The 21,336-nt window shown below is 40.1% G+C and overlaps 1 protein-coding gene and 2 pseudogenes across 1 annotated transcript; all 3 read right to left on the reverse strand.

Moving 5' to 3' along the window:
* Positions 1 to 10,235: 10,235 nt before the first annotated feature.
* Positions 10,236 to 12,928, reverse strand: LOC114221332 (toll-like receptor 11; annotated as a pseudogene).
* Positions 12,929 to 14,501: 1,573 nt separating this feature from the next.
* Positions 14,502 to 15,177, reverse strand: LOC114221331 (vacuolar protein sorting-associated protein 29 pseudogene; annotated as a pseudogene).
* A 4,538-nt stretch (positions 15,178 to 19,715) lies between these two features.
* On the reverse strand, positions 19,716 to 20,913 carry LOC114221330 (olfactory receptor 11H12-like). Its single transcript, XM_028119443.1, has 2 exons — positions 20,623 to 20,913; positions 19,716 to 20,438 (listed from the first exon to the last, which is right to left on the reverse strand). The coding sequence occupies exons 1-2, from the start codon at positions 20,884 to 20,886 to the stop codon at positions 19,716 to 19,718; spliced, it is 987 nt and encodes a 328-aa protein (XP_027975244.1). The 5' UTR covers positions 20,887 to 20,913.
* Between the last annotated feature and the right edge of the window lie 423 nt (positions 20,914 to 21,336).

The raw sequence follows: 21,336 nt of genomic DNA on the forward strand, positions 1-21,336 counted from the left end.
ATTTTGATTACTAATACCTTGTAGTATATCTTGAAATCTGGAATTGTGATGCCTCTAGCCTTGTTCTTCTTTTTTAAGATTGCTTTGCCTAGGGAACTTAACATTTAATGCAAGTTTTCTGTGAATCTTTTTTTTCTTTAGAAAAAATTATTGGAAATAGATCACATGTGTGTGTATTTTTAAGATGTTTGGCACACACTTGTCTATTTTAACTTTGTAGCAAGGTAAATTGTCATTGGTTAGAGATAATTGGAAGACAGTACTGGTTTGCAATTCAGAGGAACTTGGGCCAAACTTTATGATATACTAGCTGTGCTGGGGTGGTAAATAACTTAACATTTATGTGCTTAGATTCCCCATGTAATATTGTCAGAGCCTCATGAGTTAAGGACACTCTTTGAGTTTTTGGACCTTTGATGAATTGCAGACATGGTTTCAATCTAGTTTCAGAGAACTGACAAAGATCTCATCGATTCCTGCAACATTCTGCTAGAATAAAGTAGATTTTTTTTAACCAAACAAGTAAAATCACTTTCAGCAGGCAGGATAAATTCATTATGAAAAATGCAGATGTAATTCTAGAAAACATTTTTGTGTATTCTTTTTTAAAGGATGCCTTGTGGGCGCCTGGGTAGCCCAGTGGGTTAAGCGTCTGCCTTCAGCTCAGGTCATGATCCCAGAGTCCTGGGATCGAGTCTCACATCAGGAGCCCTGCTCAGTGGGGAGTATGCTTCTCTGCCTCTCCCCTGGCTCATGCTTTCTCACTCACTCTCATAAATAAATAAAATCTTTTTAAAAAATAAAGGATGCCTAGTGTTGAGAAGACCAGTAGGTATCAGAATTGTTTTCTGAATGAATACCTTGTTTCCAAGTGCTTTTTTTTTAATTTAAATTCAATAGCCAACATATATTATGTCATTAGTTTTTGATGTAGTGTTCAATGATTCATTAGTTGTGTATAAAACCTAGTGCTCATCACATCACATCCCCTCCTTAATGTCCATCACCCAGTTACCCCATCCCCCCACCCACCTCCCTTTCCACAGCCCTCAGGCTGTTTTATATAGTTTCTCTCCCTCTCTGATTTCTTCCTATTCAGTTTTCCCTCCCTGACCCTATTGTCCTCTGCACTATTTCTTATACATTCCACATGAGTGAAACCATCTGATAATTGCCTTTCTCTGATTGACTTATTTCATTTAGCATAATACCCTCCAGTTCCATCCATGTCAATGTAAATAGTAGGTACTCATCCTTTCTGATGGCTGAGTAATATTCCATTGTATATATGGACCACGTCTTCTTTATCCATTCATCTGCTGAGGGACATCTTGGCTCCTTCCACAATTTGGTTATTTTGGATATTGCTGCTATGAAGATTGGGGGGCAGGTGCCTCTTCTTTTCACTACATCCATATATTTGGTGTAAATAATGAGTAGTGCAATTGCTGGGTCATAGGATAGCTCTATTTTTAACTTTTTGAGGAACTTTCCAGCCAAAGTGGCTGTACCAGCTTGAATTCCCACCAATAGTGTAAGAGGGTTCCCCTTTCTCCACATCCTCACCAACATTTGTTGTTCCCTGCCTTGTTAATTTTAGCTATTCTAACTGGTGTAAGGTGGTATCTCATTGTGGTTTTGGTTTGTATTTCCCCGATGACAAGTGATGTGGAGCATTTTTTCATGTGTCTCTTGGTCATTTGTATGCCTTTTCTTTTTTTAACATCACTTTATTAATTTTTTAAATTTTTATTATGTTATGTTAGTATGACTTCTTTGGAGAAGTGTCTGTTCACGTCTTCTGCCCTTTTCTTGACTGGATTATTTGGTTTTTGGGTGTTGAGTCTGAGAAGTTCTTTATAGATCTTGGATACCAGCCCTTTATCTGTTATGTCATTTGCAAATATCTTCTCCCATTCTGTAGGTTGCCTTTTAGTTTTGTTGACTGTTTCTTCTGCCGTGCAGAAGCTTTTTATCTTGATGAAGTCCCAAATGTTCATTTTTGCTTTTTATTCCCTTGCTTTTAGAGATGTGTCTTGCAAGAAGTTCTGTGGCTGAGGTCAAAGATGTTACTGCCTGTATTCTCTTCTCTGGTTTTGATGGATTCCCCTTTCACATTTAGGTCTTTCATCCATTTTGAGTTTATCTTTGTATATGGTGTAAGAGAATTGTCCAGTTTCATCCTTCTGCATGTGGCTGTCCAATTTTCCCATCCCATTTATTGAAGAGACTGTCTTTTTTTCCATTGGATATTCTCTCCTGCTTTGTCGAAGATTAGTTGACCATAGAGATGAGGGTCCATTTTTGGGGTCTCTATTCTGTTCCATTGATCTATGTGTCTGTTTGTGGCAATACCATGCTGTCTTGATGATCACAGATTTGTAATATAGCTTGAGGTCAGGCATTATGATGCCCCCAGCTTTGGTTTTCTTTTTCAACTTTCCTCTGGCTATTCGGGGTCTTTTCTGGTTCCATACAAATTTTAGGATTGTTTATTCCAGCTCTGTGAAAAATGTCGATGGTATTTTGATAGGGATTGCTTTGAAAGTGTACATTGCTCTGGGTAGCATAGATATTTTAACAATGTTTATTCTTCTAAAAATACCTAAAGGACGTGTAGAAGGAATAGCAAATAAAGCCTAAACCAAGGAGGAGAAGAGAAATAATGAAGATTAGAGCAAAAATCAATGAAATAGAAACCAGAACAGTAGAACAGATCAATGAATCTAGAAGCTGGTTCTTTGAAAGAATTCATAAGATCAATAAACCTCTGGCCCGACTTATTCAAAAGAAAGAAGAAAGGACCCAAATTAATAAAATTATGAATGATAGGGGGGAGATCATGACTAACACCAAGGAAATACAGAGAATTTTAAGAACATATTATGAGCAACTATATGTCAACAAATTGGGCAATCTGGAAGAAATTGGATGCATTCCTGGAAACTTAGAAACTACCAAAACTGAAATAGGAAGAAATAGGAAATCTGAAGAGATCAATAACCAAGAATGAAATCGAAACAGTAATCAAAAAACTCTCCCCAAAAAAGAGTCCAGGGCCAGATGGCTTCCCCGGGGAACTCTACCAAACAGTTGAAGAAGAAATAATACCTATTCTCCTGAAGCTGTTTCCAAAAATAGAAATGGAAGGAAAACTTCCAAACTCATTCTCTGAGGCCTGCATTACCTTGATCCCAAAACCAGACAAAGACCCCATCAAAAAGGAGAATTACAGATTAATATCCCTGATGAACATGGATGCCAAAATACTCACCAAGATACTAGCCAATAGGATCCAGCAGTACATTAAAAGGATTATTCACCACGACCAAATGGAATTTATTCCTAGGCTGCAAGGGTTGTTCAAATTTCACAAATCAAACAATGTGATTGCTAGATCACATTAATAGAAGAAAAGACAAGAACCATATGATCCTCTCAATAGATGCAGAAAAAGCATTTGACAAAATACAGCATCTTCTTGATTAAAACTCTCCACAGTGTAGGGATAGAGGGAACATACCTCAATATCATAAAAGCTATCTATGAAAAGCCCATAGCAAATATCATTCTCAATGGGGAAAAACTGAGAGCTTTTCCCTTAAGGTCAGGAACATGACAGGGATGCCCACTCTCACTACTTTTGTTCAACATGGTACTAGAAGTCCTAGCCTCAGCAGTCAGACAACAAAAAGAAATAAAAGGTATTCCAATTGGCAAAGAAGAAGCCAAACTCTGTCTCTTCGCAGATGACATGATACTTTATATGGAAAACCCAAAAGACTCCACCCCCAAATTACTAGAACTCATGCAGCAATTCAGCAATGTGGCGGTATACAAAATCATTGCACAGAAATCAGTTGCATTTCTATACACTAACAATATGACTGAAGAAAGAGAAATTAAGGAATTGATCCCATTTACAATTGCACCAAAAATCATAAGATACCTAAGAATAAACCTAACTAAAGAGGTAAAGGATCTGTACTCTAGAAACTACAGAAAACCGATGAAAGAAATGGAGGAAGACCAAAAGAGATGGAAAAACAGTCCATGCTCCTGGATTGGAAGAATAAACATTGTTAAAACACCGAGTGCTTTCTAATATGTCATCCCATTGGGATTTGGTTTCTTCATCTAACATTTTTATTTGTTTTATTTTTTTAAAATTTTATTATGTTATGTTAGTCACCATACAATACATCATTAGTTTTTGATGTAGTGATCCACGATCCATTGTTTTCATATGACACCCAATGCTCCGTGCAATACGTGCCCTCCTTAATACCCATCACCAGCTAACCCATCCCCCCAACACCCTCCCCTCTAAAACCCTGTTTGTTTCTCAGAGTCCATAGTCTCTCATGGTTCATCTCTCCCTCTGATTTCCCTTGCTTCATTTTCCCCTTCCTTCTCCAAATGTTCTCCGTGCTATTCCTTATGTTCCACAAATAAGTGAAACCATATGATAATTGACTTTCTCTGCTTGACTTATTTCACGTAACATAATCTCCTCCAGTCCCATCCATGTTGCTGTAAAAGTTGGGTGTTCATCCTTTCTGATGGCTGAGTAATATTCCATTGTATATGTGGACCACATCTTCTTTATCCATTCCTCTGTTGAAGGGCATCTTGGCTCTTCCCACAGTTTGGCTATTGCAGACATTGCTGCTATGAACATTGGGGTGCATATGGCCCTTCTTTTCACTACATCTGTGTCTTTGGGGTAAACACCCAGGAGTGCAATTGCTGGGTCATAGGGTAGCTCTATTTTTAATTTTTTTGAGGAACCTCCACACTGTTTTCCGAAGTGGCTGTACCAACTTGCATTCCCACCACCAGTGTAAGAAGGTTCCCCTTTCTCCACAACCTCTCCAACATTTGTTGTTTCTATCCCTGTCCATTTTTGCCATTCTAACTGGTGTAAGGTGGTATCTCAATGTGGTTTAGATTTGAATTTCCCTGAAGGCTAATGATGATGAACATTTTTTCATGTGTCTATTAGCCATTTGTATGTCTTCTTCAGAGAAGTGTCTTTTCATATCTTCTGCCCAGTTTTTGACTTGATTACTTGTTTTTTGGGTGTTGAGTTTGAGAAATTCTTTATAGATCTTGGATACCAGCCCTTTATCTGTAGTGTCATTTGCAAATATCTTCTCCTATTCTGTGCGTTGCCTCTTTGTTTTGTTTACTGTCTCCTTTACTGTGCAGAAGCTTTTTATCTTGAAGTCCCAAAAGTTCATTTCTGCTTTTGTTTCACTAGCTTTTGGAGATGTATCTTGAAAGAAGTTGCTGTGGGCAATGTCAAAGAAGCTACTGCCTATGTTCTCCTCTAGGATTTTGATGGATTCCTGTCTCACATTGAGGTCTTCCATCCATTTTGAGTTTATCTTTGTGTATGGTGTTAGAGAATGGCCAAGTTTCATTCTTCTGCATGTGGCTATCCAATTTTCGCAGCACCATTTATTGAAGAGACTGGCTTTTTTCCATTGAACATTCTTTCCTGCTTTGTTGAAGATTATTTGACCATAGAGTTGAGGGTCCATATCTGGGTTCTCTGTTCTGTTCCATTGGTCTATATGTCTGTTTTTGTGCTAGTACCATGCTGTCTTGGTGATCACAGCTTTGTAATATAGCTTGAAATCGGGCAACATGATGCCCCCAGCTTTGTTTTTCTTTTTCAACATTTCCTTGGCGAATTGGGGTCTTTTCTGATTCCATACAAATTTTAGGATTGTTTGTTCCAGCACTTTGAAAAATGTCATTGGGATTTTGATCAGGATGGCATTGAAGGTATAGATTGCTCTGGGTAGCATAGACATTTTAACAATGTTTATTCTTCCGATCCATGAGCATGGAATATTTTTCCATCTTTTTGTGTCTTCTTCAATTTCTTTCATGAGTGTTCTGTAGTTCCTAGAGTATAGATCCTTTACCTCTTTGGTTAGGTTTATTCCAAGGTATCTTATGGTTTTTGGTGCTATTGTAAATGGAATCGTTTCTCTAATTTCTCTTTCTACAGTTGCATTGTTAGTGTATAAGAAAGCAACTGATTTCTGTGCATTGATTTTGTATCCTGCCACATTACTGAATTGCTGTATGAGTTCTAGTACTTTGGCGGTCGAGTCTTTTGGGTTTTCCACATAAAGTATTGTGTCATCTGCGAAAAGAGAGAGTTTGACTTCTTCTTTGCCAATCTGAATACCTTTTATTTCTTTTTGTTGTCTGATTGCTGTTGCTAGGACTTCTAGTACTATGTTGAACAATAGTGGCATCCTTGACGTGTTCCTGATCTCAAGGGAAGGGCTTTCAGCTTTTCCCCATTGAGGATGATATTTGCTGTGGGTTTTTCATAGATGGATTTTATGAACTTGAGGAATGTTCCCTCTATCCCTATACTCTGAAGAGTTTTAATCAGGAAAGGATGCTGTATTTTGTCACATGCTTTTTCTGCATCAATTGAGAGGACCATATGGTTCTTCTCCCTCCTCTTATTAATGTGTTCTATCACACTGATTGATTTGCGAATGTTGAACCACCCTTGCATCCTGGGGATAAATCCCACTTGGTCGTGGTGGATGATCCTTTTAATGTATTGTTGGATCCTATTAGCTAGGATTTTGTTGAGGATTTTGGAATCCATATTCATCAGGGATATCGGTCTGAAATTCTCCTTTTTGATGGGGTCTTTGCTTGGTTTGGGGATTAAGGTAATGCTGGCCTCAGAGAATGAGTTTGGAAGTTTTCCTTCTGTTTCTATTTTTTGAAACAGCTTCAGTAGAATAGTATTATTTCTTCTTTGAATGTTTGGTAGAATTCCCCAGGGAATCCGTCAGGCTCTGGACTCTTGTTTTTTGGGAGGCTTTTGATCACTCCTTCAATATCTTTAGTGATTATTGGCCTATTCAGGTTGTTGATTTCTTCCTGTTTCAGTCTTGGCAGCTTATAGGTTTCCAGGAAGGCCTCCATTTCATCCAGATTGCTCAGTTTATTGGCATATAGTTGATAATAATTTCTAATAATTGTCTCTATTTCTTTGGTGTTAGTCGTGGTCTCTCCCCTTTCATTCATAATTTTATGAATTTGGGTCCTTTCTCTTTTCTTTTGGATAAGTTTGGCCAGTGGTTTATCGATCTTATTAATTCTTTCAAAGAACCAACTTCTAGTTTCGTTGATCTGATCTACTGTGTTTCTGGTTTCTAATTCATTGATCTCTGCTCTAATTTTAATTATTTCTCTTCTAATGCATGGCTTAGACACCTTTTGTTGCCTTTTCTCTAGTTCTTTGAGGTGTAGAGCTAGTTGGTCAATTCAGGATTTTTCTATTTTTTTGAGTGAGGCTTGGATGGCTATGTATTTCCCCCTTAGGACCGCCTTTGCAGTATCCCATAGGTTTGGACTGATGTGTTTTCATTCTCATTGATTTCCATGAATTTTTTAAGTTCTTCTTTGGTTTCCTGGTTGACCCAAACATTCTTGAGCAGAGTGGTCTTTAGCTTCAAAGTGTTTGAATTTCTGCCAATTTTTTTCTTGTGATTGAGTTCCAGTTTTAAAGCATTGTGGTCTGAGAATATGCAGGGAATAATCTCAGTCATTTGGTATCAGTTGAGACCTGATTTGTGACCCAATGTGTGGTTTATTCTGGAGAAAGTTCCATGTGCGCTTGAGAAGAATGAGCACTCTGTTGTTTTAGGGTGGAATGTTCTGTATATATCTATGAGATCCATCTGGTCCAGTGTGTCATTCAAAGTTCTTGTTTCTTTGTTGATTTTCTGCTTATATGATCTGTCCATTGCTGAGAGTGGAGTATGCAGTCTCCTACAATTAACATATTGTTATCAGTATGACTCTCTATTTTGGTTACCAGTTGGCTTATGTAGATGCCTGATCCCATGTTGGGGGCATAGATATTTACAATTGTTAGATCTTCTTGTTGGATAAACCCTTTAAGAATGATATAGTGTCCTTCTGTGTCTCTAATTACAGAGTTTTGGTTTAAAATCTAATTTGTCTGATATAAGAATTGCCACCCCAACTTTCTTTTGAGGTCTGTTGGCATGGAAGATGGATCTCCATCCCCTCACTTTCAGTCTGGATGTATCTTTAAGTTAAAAATGAGTCTCTTGTGGCAGTATATGGATGGGTCGTGTCTTTTTATCCAGTCTTCAAACCTGTGCCGTTTTATGGGAGCGTTTAGGCCATTCATGTTGAGAGTGATTATTGAAAGATATGAATTAATTGTCATCATGTTGCCTGTGAAGACGTTGTTTTTATAGATTGTCCCTGTAAATTTCTGTTGTATATCTCTCTTGGGGTCTTTCTCCTTTTATAGAACCCCCTTTAATATTTCTTGCAGGGCCAGTTTAGTGGTCACATATTCTTTCAGTTTCTGCCGGTCATGGAAGCTCTGCATCTCTCCATCCATTCTAAATGACAGCTTTGCCAGATGAAGTATTCTTGGCTGCATGTTCTTCTCATTTGGTACCCTGAATATGTCTTGCCAGGCCTTTCTGGCTTTCCAGGTCTCTGTGGATAGGTCTGACGTTATTCTGATATTCCTCCCTCTGTACGTAAGGAATCTCTCCCCCTAACTGCCCTTAAGATGGTTTCCTTGGTTCTAAGATTTGCAAATTTTACTATTACATGTCGGGGTGTTGGCCTGTTTTCCTTAATCTTGGAAGGGGTCCTCTCTGCCTCTAGGATGCGAATGTTTGTTTCATTCCCCAGATTAGGGAAGTTCTCAGCTACGATTTGCTCAAATATCTTCTAATCCTCTCTCTCTGTCCACTCCCTCAGGATTCCAATTATTCTGACATTGGAATACTTCATGGTGTCACTTATTTCTCTTATTCTATTTTCATGGGTTCTGAGTTGTTTTTCCCTGGCCTTCTCTTTTCCCTTTTTATCTGTTATATTGTCTTCCAGGTCGCTTATTCATTCTTCTGCCTCACCCTAGCTGTTAGATTATCTAGATTGGATTGGATCTCATTGATAGCATTTTTAAGTTCTGCCAATTTAGCTTTCATTTTTGCCCTTAGAGACTCTATGTTGCCATTAATTGATTTCTCCATTCTAGCCGTTGTCTTCACAATTGCTAGCCTGAATTCCATCTCTGACATCTTGGTTATATCTGCATCCATTTGTAAATCTGTAGCATAAATCATAATCTCTGAGTCTTTTCTATTTTGGGGGTTCCTTCTCCTAGTCATTCTGCTGATGGGTGTTTGAGGGAATGTATAGAGTCCAAATTATTGACCAGACCCCAAGCAAGATGCACCTGTTTTCTAGGGACCTTAGGGTTGTGGCCTCTTGTTCTCTCAGCCTGTCTTCTGGGGGAGGGGCCTGCCACGCTGTTAGTCAGGCAACCCTGTTTGGACGGAGTTGCCCTGCCCCCTGTGGTGGGGGATGGGCTCAGTGGGAATCAGTTTTGGGGGCTTTTGTTGTCTGGCAGCTTTCCCTGGCGGCTTTCTGCATCTCTTCCATGAGTCAGAGCAGAAAAGACCGTTTCCAACCCTCTGCCTCAGAGTAGGGAGACCACAGTCTGTTCTTCAGTGAGCTCTCCAGGCCACACTGTCTCTGTTTCTGTCCCTGCTGTTATATACTGCAGCGTCCAGGGTTGTGTGCCCTGCTGCAGCCTCCCAGTCCTGCCTCCAGGTTGGGGCACGTCCCTGCCCTTTGTGCTTCTAAAACCACCAGCTACTCCCAGTTTGCATGTGCAACCCCGCTGCTCTGGGTTTCCACTCTGGGGGCTGCCCTAAAGTCCTTTCCCCGCCACTACTGGTCTGCGAGTCTGTGCCCCGTCTCCAGCGAGCGAGGCTGTCTCTCACCAGCAGTGTAGGATCCCCATGGCCAGGCACCCTCCCGCTGCCATTTATCTTCCGATATCTGCCCACAGAATCACAGCTTCCAGCTTCTTACCTCGAAACCAACCGCTGGCAATATTGTTTGTAGAGATCCAGATCTTACATCTCAGGCTGATTTCGTGGGTGCTCAGAGTGGTCTGGTAGATATCCAGCTCAATTCCAGGGACCAGTTGAAATAGGGTCCCCTGCTCCTCTGCCATATTTCCTCTCCCCTCCAAATTTGCCTCATCTATCATTTTTAGTGTGAAAACTGGGCTTGAACTAAGCATTGCCTATAGACTGCCTTTCTGAACCTGGATTCCAGTGATGTGTTGGCATCCAGAACCCTGCTAGGAGTTTTTCTTACATGACTGAATCTCTCTTTCAGAGTTTCTAATACTCTCTCTCTCTCTCTTGCCCACCTTTCTTTAGCCTTTTCTGGAGTTGCTCACAGAAGACATCCTATTTGATCTCTCTTGGGACAAATTGAAGTAGTCCTCTTTCTGCAGCCACCAGGTAAGGTGGTGGTAGCTCTGCAATTGCAGCTAATAAGAATAAGGTCCAGAAATAGGAGCAGGAAGTAAGTCCCAGGCTTGGCCACCATGTGGTAGGTAGTGAGCCTTAACTTCAGATTGCACCAGGAACTTCTTAGGGCCTGGCAGCTGAGCATATAAAGGGTAGCTTTCTGCTCTCCATGCTGGTGACCACACATCCACCTTGTTCTGCTCGACTACAAAGTCCCTCTGTGACTGGCATAGCCTCAAATCCTTGCTGGCTGCCCTTCTCCAGGACAGGAACCAGTTCTTCTAGCACCAGGCTCTGTCCTGCCTACAATGGGATACAAGGACATCATAGTGGAATTGGCTTCTGGGGTGCTACCCACCCAATTTCCACCACCAGCCATAAAAAAGGGATTAAAGGACAGCCAAGCAATGCAAGAAAAGGTCAGCAGAAGCACAGAGTGAAGCTGGTTAGAAGGTCCTGAAACTCAGGGTCATGTGGGCAGTGACCAGAGAGGAAAAAGGGCAGTGGTCTTTTGAAGTAGTCAGAGGCACTGGCCCTATAGATGGATTTCTCTAACCCGTACACAAAAGCACTTGCGGCCTGTGTTGCTCAGGGCCCCACCCAAGAGCTTTCCTACTGGCAAATGAAGGCAATACCTGAGAAACATATAAAGCATTTGGGAGGTTAGTTCCTGAAGGCTGCTGCCCAGCCTCAGGGTCCATTCAGAGTTGAGCAGAAGCAGCCACAGGAGGCCCAAGTCCCTGAAGCTGGAGCCACAGAGGCTCCTGAGATTTAGGTGGTTCAATGCCAGCACCTGTATCTGAGGCAGCTCCTTCAGCAGCATCTCCAATTTACTGAACTTGGCTCATAAGGAAAACCTAAGTCCCCCAGCTCTAGCACCCACAGCTCAGGAATCTCCAGATCTTCTTTACCCTTGTGATCAGACAAGAAGTGTACATGTTCCAGGAGAGGAAGCTGTGGAAAGAATCTCTGGGATTTATGGCTAGATAAAAGGTAGAGCCTGCAGCCTCACAGAGGCAAATGACATAGGGAAGGGAAATAAACTGTGGTATTATTCAGATGCAGCAATATACTGGAAGTTTGTAAGGTAAGACTCTCCAAGAACAAGAAGGGTTCTCCACTGAGGACCTAAACTGGAGGCATATGTCTACCCATACCTCCATGCTGAGCAGTGCTAGAAGCAAGGGAGGATAGATGGCCAGCATCTCAGGAGAACTCAGTTAAAGATGGCTCAGCTTCTGGGGACCTTGGCACTGCCTGCCTGAACTATGCTCTAAATGGGTGTCCAGAGCATTAGTGAGGTAGGGGCAGGAAGAAAGGAGAGCCAGCCTAGTTTTAGCATCTTAATTTGGTTCCAACTCAGATCTCAGGCCTTCAGCTACCTCAGACCCTCTGGGTTCTCACTAGAAAAGTTGGAGATGTAGTTAACACTCAGAACCCCTGGAGTTGAAGAATTGGGGAGAAGGCCCTATATGGCAGAACACAGAGCTCATTGTGGGACAGATGAAGTATTTGCAGATTTGAGCTGACCAGTCTTTCTGGGAGCACCAAGGTTGGGCCCAGCTTATTCATTGACAGATTGAGCCTCTGAAGCTGGGTTAGGGCACTTAGAAACCTGGAGGGAGGTAACTGTGGGCCACTGGCATGAAGACTGAGGAGTTCTAGGGAGTGGCAGCTTGGATAATCCCTTTCCTCTGTGTTTTGGATTTGGTTTCTGCCAAGGTCAAATGCACGAAGCTCAAAGCAGCCTGCCACATTCCCAGGTAGTTTTTCTATATCTGTCCCCACAAGGGAGAGGGAGTCCAAGTAGAACTGTCCTGAGTCTAGTTCTAATGCACTTAGTGGGAGTGCCATCTAGTCTCAGGAAGTGGAGCTGGAGGCCATGCAGAGCTCTGCCATGAACCCAGCTCAACTTCAGGTCAGCACACAGATCCAGCACCTCTGGGGAGGGGTTCCATGGACTGAGGCTGGTGGTAGGAGAGGAACCAGGGATAAGGTTTGGGAAGAGCCCTGGCACTTCCTGCTCCATTAGACAGCTGTGCCTTAGGGTTAGATGACTAAAGCTGTGGGCAAATGGATGTTATGGCTATAATTCAGGTGATAGTCATGGAAGGAAAGGGTATTGAGGAATCTGAGAGGCTCCAGAGCATCTGAAGGGAGGAACGGACTCCAGCAATAGGGAGCATGATGCTCAAAGGAAAGGTGATGCAGCTGGTCCAATCCTTCAAATACCCCAGATGTAATCCTGATGTTTCCCAGCTGCAGCCTCAGCTGTGTTGTGGGGAAGTGTACAAAGGCATCAGTTGGCAGGATAAGAACTGTGCCCTGGAAGCACTGCTGTTAGGGTCTGAGCCTGGTCTTTAACACTGGAACATGATGCAAAAAAGATGCAGTCCTGGGGCCAGAGAACAGAATGGGATATAGTAGGAGATGTTAGGCAACAAGGAGCTGTCTGCTATGCTGCAATCAGGAGTAGTCCATGCCCAGCTCATTCATCAGAGGCTCATCAAGGTCATCAGTAAGAGAGAGAAATGAGTGAAGGGGAATAGAGATCTTTCCATCGTTGATATTGTTTTAGGAAAAGGGGAAAGAAGAGGAGTGTCAAATGTGCCTCCCTAAAGACAAAAGGCCAATGGAAACAGAAACAGACCAGCAAAAAAAGCCAACAACTTACAAGAGATTCCAGCAGAGAAATGGGCAACACTTCCCAATCCTCCTGCCAGGGATGATTAGCGCCAATTTCTAAGTTCTCTGGAGGGGAGCCCTCAGCTATGAATGGCTACTTCCAAGATCAGGCAGCAAATTTATTTGTCTTATTACAAGGTAGATTGGAGGAGAAAAAATAGTAATGATACAAACATAGTAAGACTTGAACATACACTCTTATTTGATCCTTAGCCATGTGATCTATGTGGGATAATGTATTCTTATTCTTATTTTACTCATGAGGGAATGGAATGTCAAAGAAGTTAGGTGACTTGCTGGATGTCACAAGTAAAAGTGGCAGAGTTGGGACTACAGCCTGGGTTTCCTGCCTCCAAGTATGGTGGTCTTTCCACTACAGAAGTCCTCAGGTAGGACTAAGGAAACATTTCAAGTGAAGTTTTATTGCTGAGTTTATGTCAAGTTTATGAAGAGAGCCTCAAAAGTTAGTTCAGGTAAAATATAAAGGAAGTGGAAAAAGTGAATTGGAGAATGAAACAGAGAAAAAAAGCATTAAAACAAAAAATGAAATCATGATACTTTTCTGTTCAGAATATAGTGATGGAGGTAGGAGGTTCCACTGACATTTTCTCACTGCTTTCTTATTCCACTCCCATGGAAGGCCTCCAGTTTCTCATTATGAGATGACCAGTCACCATAAGTCCCCCCTCTAGGTTCCAGAAAATGTAGAGGCAGGAAGCCAGACTGGCAGAGTGAGATGGCAACTAACAACAGTGAGTGTATTGTCCTCCTGACAGAGGTGAGGCTTATTCAGTAACTCATGCCTTTGGGCAAAGGACTATTTGGTCTTAAAAGATACAGACTTTTCTGTCTTCCATTTGAGTTCCCCAGGAGGATTACATGCCGGGGTGATCACATAAAGCTGGCTTTGGAAGCACTAAAACTCCCTTTCCTTGACCACCAGATTTATGTGTGCTTCAGAGTTCAGTGAAAAGTTCAGAAGAGGCCTGAGGAGAAGGGCCAGGGGATGCACTGTCTAGATGACTTACCCTTGCAAAACTATCAACCTCATTGTGAATGTCACTCAACATGCTTGATGCTGAGTCATTCTATTTCTATGGCTATTCCCTTGCATTTTATGTTTTATTTATTTATTTTTATAAATGAAAGATAACTCTTTATTACCAAAGGAAAAAATGTATACAAGAAAATCTAGATTCTTTTTCTTCATGCACTACCTTTTGTAGTGAAGTTCGAAATATCAACTTTGAGGGTATTTACAAGGGTAAATTTTTCTTAGCACATGACACAGTGTGGTGGACATTTTTTCATAGAAATCATATACAGAAACAGAATATATTCTTACAGTTTATTAGACGCTTAGAACATTGTGTTAACAGAAGACAATATTTTATATGGTATTAACAGAAGACAATATAAAATATCATAAAAGTGATATGATCTTGTGGCTCATAAATGTTTAATTACTTGATTTGAACAGGGGAATGAAAAAAACAGCAAGACAGGCCTGGCTTTAAGATTTTTTTTGTATTTAACTCCTTTTACTTTTACATCATCTCCAATTAGCTGATACACATAAATGACAACTATAGAGGCCTGGTTATCCATTGATACAAATGAAGGAATAATGTTTGTTTCTAAGCATATAATGCTTCAGTGGCAGAACCTGAGTTAATGTAAAATTTTTTTCATGCTCAAATGCTTCAAATTTGTGTACATATCCTGAGTTAAGAATGTCCACATCAAACTGCCCCTGCAACAGGGCTAAGCTGGCCATGTCTCCAGTGCAATAACTTGATGCCTACAGATCAAACCAATTTTGAACTGTCCAGCAGTCTCAACTTTCTGTTCTGGATAATTCAGATTCTCGTCAAAGACTCCTCTCACAATATGAACATCACTGGCCAGAGTCTTGAGATAGTCATACCTCTCTTTGGTGCAAAGATTTCCAGTACAGAGAATGTGCTGAATCTTTCCTGGCACCAGCATTTTTTTTTTTTTTTAATTTAGTCAGCAAACTGTTTCACTGGTGTGGGATGTGCAGGTCTCCATACCAGCACCGACTGGAGAGAGAACAATCTTCATCTTTAGAGGGGGATCCCTTCAGATACGGATTGAAGTACATAGCTGATGTGTTGATGTGAGAAGCATCCTGTCACTGGGCTCTGCTCAGTCACCACAACCATGGCTGCCTTCTTCCATGGGCTCCTTGGCAACCCCCTTGCATTTTAGAAAGGCTGTTTCTTGTGCTCACACTGCAGTCTCTGACTGTGTCAAATAGAATGTCCTGTTATTCTTGATATTCCTTTTCTATTCTAGTATCTAGGAGATTTCAAAGCCTGAAAGAGATCTCAGACCAAGGAGACACAGTGTCACTGGGGCAGAGATCCTAGGAATACAGAACAGTTCTGGACTGTGGAGTGAGTATCCTTTGTCCTTAGGAAATTTGTTTTGATGGAATTACCTGAGCCATCACTTAGTCCACAAATGACAGTTCCTCATTTGGCCAGTTAAATTGTGGCGAGCTTATACCCAAATGTTTCCCTTAATCTCTGCCTAGCCCCTGCCTAGCTTGAGGCCTCTGGCTTCCCCTAGAGAGGGCCAGCATCTCTATGTAGGGGAGATTCTCTGTTTTTGCTTTCTTCCTTATCAGTTTCCACTACTTGCTCTGTCTTGTCCACAAAGCTTACCTGGTACTGGGGTAGCACTTAATTTACTTTTGAGTTGAAATTTCTCAGGAAGAGTTCTTTCTCATCTCCTACAACAAGGATATAAAAGCCTTTCTTCTGTGATTCTTTCCTCCACAATGCCCTATGCCCTCTCTCACACATAGGTGGGATTCCCTGTTAAATTAAAGTTGGGAAGAGCTAGGGCAAAGAGGAGAGTGCTTTGTTAACTTTGTAACTTCTCCTAAATCTGCATGACTTTTTCTCTTTTTTCCCTCTTATCAATTTTTTCTACTTCACGATTTCCTCTTTTCTAGTCTGGTTTGGAGATTTCAGATCTCACTACTTTTGTATCATATCCTTCTGACGAAAGAATAAGACTCTTCTCCATTTCTCAGGTGAGTTTTCTTTCTTCTTTGCAATAAGAACAACCCACTAGCTCCACCATTTCTATGTCTTTCCTCTCCATCTTCCTGGTAGTCTTAATATTAAGCTGCTTTGTAGCAGGAAGATTGGAAAAGAGCCCATAATCTTACCATAGGGAATTTGACCTTCAAACCAAGGTTGGGGATATAGAGGAGAAAGAAGAAGAAAGAGAATGGTAGATAATTATCTGAATGGTAAGATCTTTTCCAGAGAATATGAGCCATTAACAAACTTCAAGGAAGGAAATCATGAAATCAGAGCCAGGACTGAGTTTGGGTAATTTAGTACTCAAAAGATAGAAGGTTCCCCACACTCTGATTCATATCATGCCTGACTTGATTGAAACTCTTTTTGAAAAATTTTTGCCTGTTTTTGGAGTAGCAATTACATAAATTTGATTATGAAGATACTAAAATATTTTTTCATCATTCCAATCATTCATCTTTCTTAAGCATAGACAAGTTATCCTTTCTTGCTTACTTTTTAAAACCTTAAACCAGAGCTAATGATAATACCTTCCTCACAGAATGGCTGTGATAATCAGAATAGAATCTTATACATAGTATGTCTGCAATTGATTTCAGTTAATATTTTTTACTTGGAAAGCTCTTTATCACTTACAAAACACTTTGACATACTCTCAATTCATCCTCACAAATACTGTGACAGAGTTAGGGTAGACATTCTCATACTCATTTCATAGATGAGACCCAATGAAATCAAGTATGTTGTCCAAGGTCGCATGAGTAAGTGAAGGAACCATTTCTGTTGACTTCAATATTGGCAAGAATCCTGCTGTGCCAATACCTTCTCTCCTGGAAACTATGGCTATGTTCTATGTAACTACCTTCAGAACTGCATGGCAATGCAGGCCAAAAGGCTGGATTTATCTAATAAATGAATATTGTAGAGGTATGCATGTAGGAAATATGCTTATAGGAATTTCTTTTCCATTAAGACAATAAGGGGCGCCTGGGTGGCTCGGGTGATTAAGTGTCTGCCTTTGGCTCAGGTCATGATCCCAGGGTCCTGGGACTGAGCCCCACATTGGGCTCCCTGCTCAGTGGGGAGTTTGCTTCTCCCTCTGCCTTTAGCTCCTCCTGCTTGTGTTCCCTCTCTCTCTCTCTCTGTCAAATAAGTAAATAAAATCTTTTAAAAAATTAAGACAATAACTACATACATGAAGATTTATGTAATAAATATTTGAAACTCAAGATCTATCCAGGAATCCAGAATTGTTGTATATATTAGACTTAGATTCAGCTGTGTATAACAGAAACCCAAGTAACAGCAACCTATACAAGGTAAAGATTTGGGTTTTTTTCCCCTCACATATGCACTTCTAGAGATAGATAGTCCATGGCAGTCCAGAGGTAGGCAGTTCCAAGATAACATCAGGGACTCAAGTTTTCCTGGCTTTTGATGAATCCTTCTTAGTATATATTTTCATCCTCAAAGTCACCTTATTATCTTAAAATAGCAGCTGGAGCTGCAGACAGCAGGAAGGAAGCCAGTCTATATTTCACTTACATTTTTGATTGAACAGAAGTGTGCCACACAATTACCCCTATATAAAGGAGGCTACCTTTGATTTTTCAAACTGAGTACATTGCCACCAGAATAGAATTGAGATTGTATTAAGAAGGAAGATAAGAAAAATGGATAGTATGTATGCAGGTAACACACTCTGCCATTGCATATATTGAGCATAAAATAAGAAAATGAATACAGTGATGGAAATTAAGAACTAGACCCTTTTCTCAGTGATACCACTTTAGGAGGTTGATAAGCAAATATTTATATCCAAATAAACAACAAGAGAGACTGATTTAGTGGCTAGAAAATCCTTGAAAGACAAAAACAAAGAATAAGAACAAAAAAAATGAAGCACTACAACCCTAAGATTTTAGTCAAAACTCATGAATGTGTATGGAAAAATTAAATATAAATTTGTTTCCCAAACTTCAACAAAACACCTCATGTAGCACTTAAGAAAAATGAATGATTGGGATGATGAAAATATATTTTAATATCTTAATAATCAAATTTATGTAATTATTACTTTAAAAACAGGCAAAAAAATTCAAAAAGTTTCAGTCAAGTCAAGCATGATTTGAATCAGAGTGTGTCCATTTCAAAAATCACAAGTGCAGTCTTATATTTTGAACTGAGTAATCCATTTCTCTCCCAGGAAATTGTTCTAAGATAAAAACCCCAGAGGGAAAATTGATACATGCATATAGGAGTCTTACATCCTGGACTTTCCGGGGGCAGTTTTAGATTAGATAATGAGTCCTAATCTAGTTTGCAAAGCATCATCATGACAAATCTTTATGAAGATTTAATTGAGATATTAATTTTTGCAATAGAAGAATGGAAATTACTGTATAACAAAAGGATTGGTGGTGGGTGGAAGGGGGTCTGAATCCCTGGATAACAATTCTAAGTGATAATTATTTTTGAATCGTGGCATGCATTTTTGTCCTAATCCCCCTTCTGGAAATTCCCTTTCTTATATCCTGCAAAAGTAAATTTTCAAGCTACTTGAAGGACAATCCTCCTTCTAGGAAAATGTTGATCTCACCACATAAAAATTTACAATCCATGCCATATTGGTTGAATAGAATATTAAAGTTCCTAAAAAGCAATGGTTATAAAAACTTGGTATACTATAGGAACAAGTTTGATATTATATTAAATAAATATACATATAAATGAAAATGTAAAGTGTATTGTATCACTGTAAAGTGATGGAATTCTGGATGCTTTCCTTCCTTAAAAATTTTCCTTACTGTTATTTTAATAATGTGGCAGCAACAAATAACAATGAACTATCACTTATTTTTTTGAACTTAAGTAATTTATTACAAAGTAGATAATTTCCCTCTCCAGTTTTTAGGAGGAGATATTCTATTATTTAAAACCCAATTAATTGACCAATTAAGCTTTTGGTGAACCTTTGTTTAGGTAAAAATATTGACACTCAGAATACTGTATTTCTGAATATTTTGATTGATGTTGTTAGAATTAGAATCTGCCCCTTAAGGAGATTGGAAAGGGGTAATGTATAAGGAAAACAAACAATATATGTCTGAATGTCATTAGGCTAGCATAACATTATGGTCCCATAGAAATTTTGGATAATTGCTTTAAGGGTTTATTTAGCAGGGGTGACCAGATCAACAAAATAATACAGTCAAATATGAAAAGAACCACAAACAGAAAAAAAATACACTTTTATTTACAATCAAACAACTAAACAAACAAAATTATATAATTTAACTGATCCCAGAACTGTTAATCTAAATTATCAAACAGAACACAGAAATTTTTATCACAGAAGAACCATATGAACTATCCAGAAAACACCCAGATATGTACATTCCCTAGTTTATGTACACTCTAAGTGCCAAAGAAGAACCCAGTACTTCATCTATCTATATAATCTGGCCACTTTATGATTATAAGTGGCCCCATAGATGTTTAATTTCATAAGCTGATATAGTTAATATCACTAGACTTATATTTGAAGATTTGAATAACTATATAATCCTGACTGCTTTTTGTGATACTATACTGACCTGATAATGGAGGGATCATCTAGTATATCTTGGATTATGCTGAGATGCCCCAGAACTTTCCTCAGAGCTGCTTTTGTCTCCTTATTCCAAAGGCTATAGATGAGGGGGTTGAAGAGTTGAGTTACCATAGCATAGAACAAAGTTGCAACTTTCTGTATACCAGCAGAATGCCCAAGTCCTGGGCTCACATACATGACCATCAGAGAGCCATAGAATAGTGATACCACAGCCAAATGAGACCCACAGGTTGAGAAGTCTTTATGTCTCCCAGTGGCTGAAGGCATACACAACACAGCTAATAGGACAAGTATATAGGACCCAAGGATAAAAAGGAGGTTACCAAAGATAACTAATGAGCTTAGAGTATAACAAAGCTGTTGGGTTGTTGGAGCAGAGGCACATGCCAATGCAAACAGTGGCCCTGGGTCACACACAACATGGTCAATAATGTTTGGACCACAGAAGGGCATCTGAGAGATGAATACAATGGGGATCAGGAAACACAGAAATCCACAAACCCAGCAGATAATGACCAGTTTGGTACAGAAATGCCCAGTCATGGTATTAGGGTAGTGCAAGGGATGGCAAATAGCAAGGTACTGATCAAAGGCCATGATGGCCAAGAGGAAACATTCAGATGTTCCCAAAGAGAAAAAGAAATAAAATTGGAGGAAACATCCAGTAAAGGAGATGGTCTTTTTATCTGAGAGGAATTTATTTATTTATTTATTTATTTATTTATTTATTCATGAGACAGAGAGAGGCAGAGGGAGAAGCAGGCTCCCAAGGAGTGGGGAGCCTGATGCGGGACTCGATCCCAGGACCCCGGGATCATGACCTGAGCTGAAGGCAGACGCTTAACCATCTGAGCCACCCAGGCGCCCTATCTGAGAGGAAATTGACCAACATCTTGGGGACTGTAGAAGAGACATACCAGATCTCTAGAAAGGAGAAATTCTCCAGGAATATGTACATGGGGATGTGGAGTCGCCATTCACACCACAGAGCACAAACAATGGCCCCATTCCCTGTTACAGTCAAAACATACGTTGTAGTGAAGAGTGAGAAAAGGAGGATCCGAATCTTCCACTCACAAGAAAAACCTAGGAGTATAAATTCTCTTACAGAAGCAAAGCTGGAATATGACTCAGAGGCATTCATTGGGTCAGTAAACTGCAAGGTCAAGAGACATATTGTTATCAGTTAGGACTGGTTTTAAATGTGCTCCTTTTTCAGAATGAAGAGAAGACAATGAACATGGGGTCATTTTTCAAAAGAATCATCAGGTAGGAAGAGAATGTAGTCTACTTGTTTTGGTTATGTACTCTGAGTTTTGGGCATAGTAGGTAGCTGGCTGCACAGAAACAAACTTTGCCTGCTTCTGAATCTCTTCCTCATTTTGGTACCATGATAGAACTGGTAAAGTTACACTCTTTTTTTTTTTTTTTCTTTTAGAGAGAGAGAGAGGTGTAGGGGAGGAGCAGAGGGAGAGAGAGAATCTTAAGCAGGCTCCATGCCCAGCATGGAGCCCAAGGCAGGGCTAGATCTCACGACCCTGAGATCATGACCTGAGCTGAAATCAAGAGTCAGACACTTAACCAACTGAGCCAC

Source organism: Eumetopias jubatus, unplaced genomic scaffold (assembly GCF_037043125.1).
Source record: "Eumetopias jubatus isolate StellerSeaLion01/CBP00866 unplaced genomic scaffold, mEumJub1_p1.0 scaffold_7, whole genome shotgun sequence".
NCBI classification, from domain to species: Eukaryota; Metazoa; Chordata; class Mammalia; order Carnivora; family Otariidae; genus Eumetopias; species Eumetopias jubatus.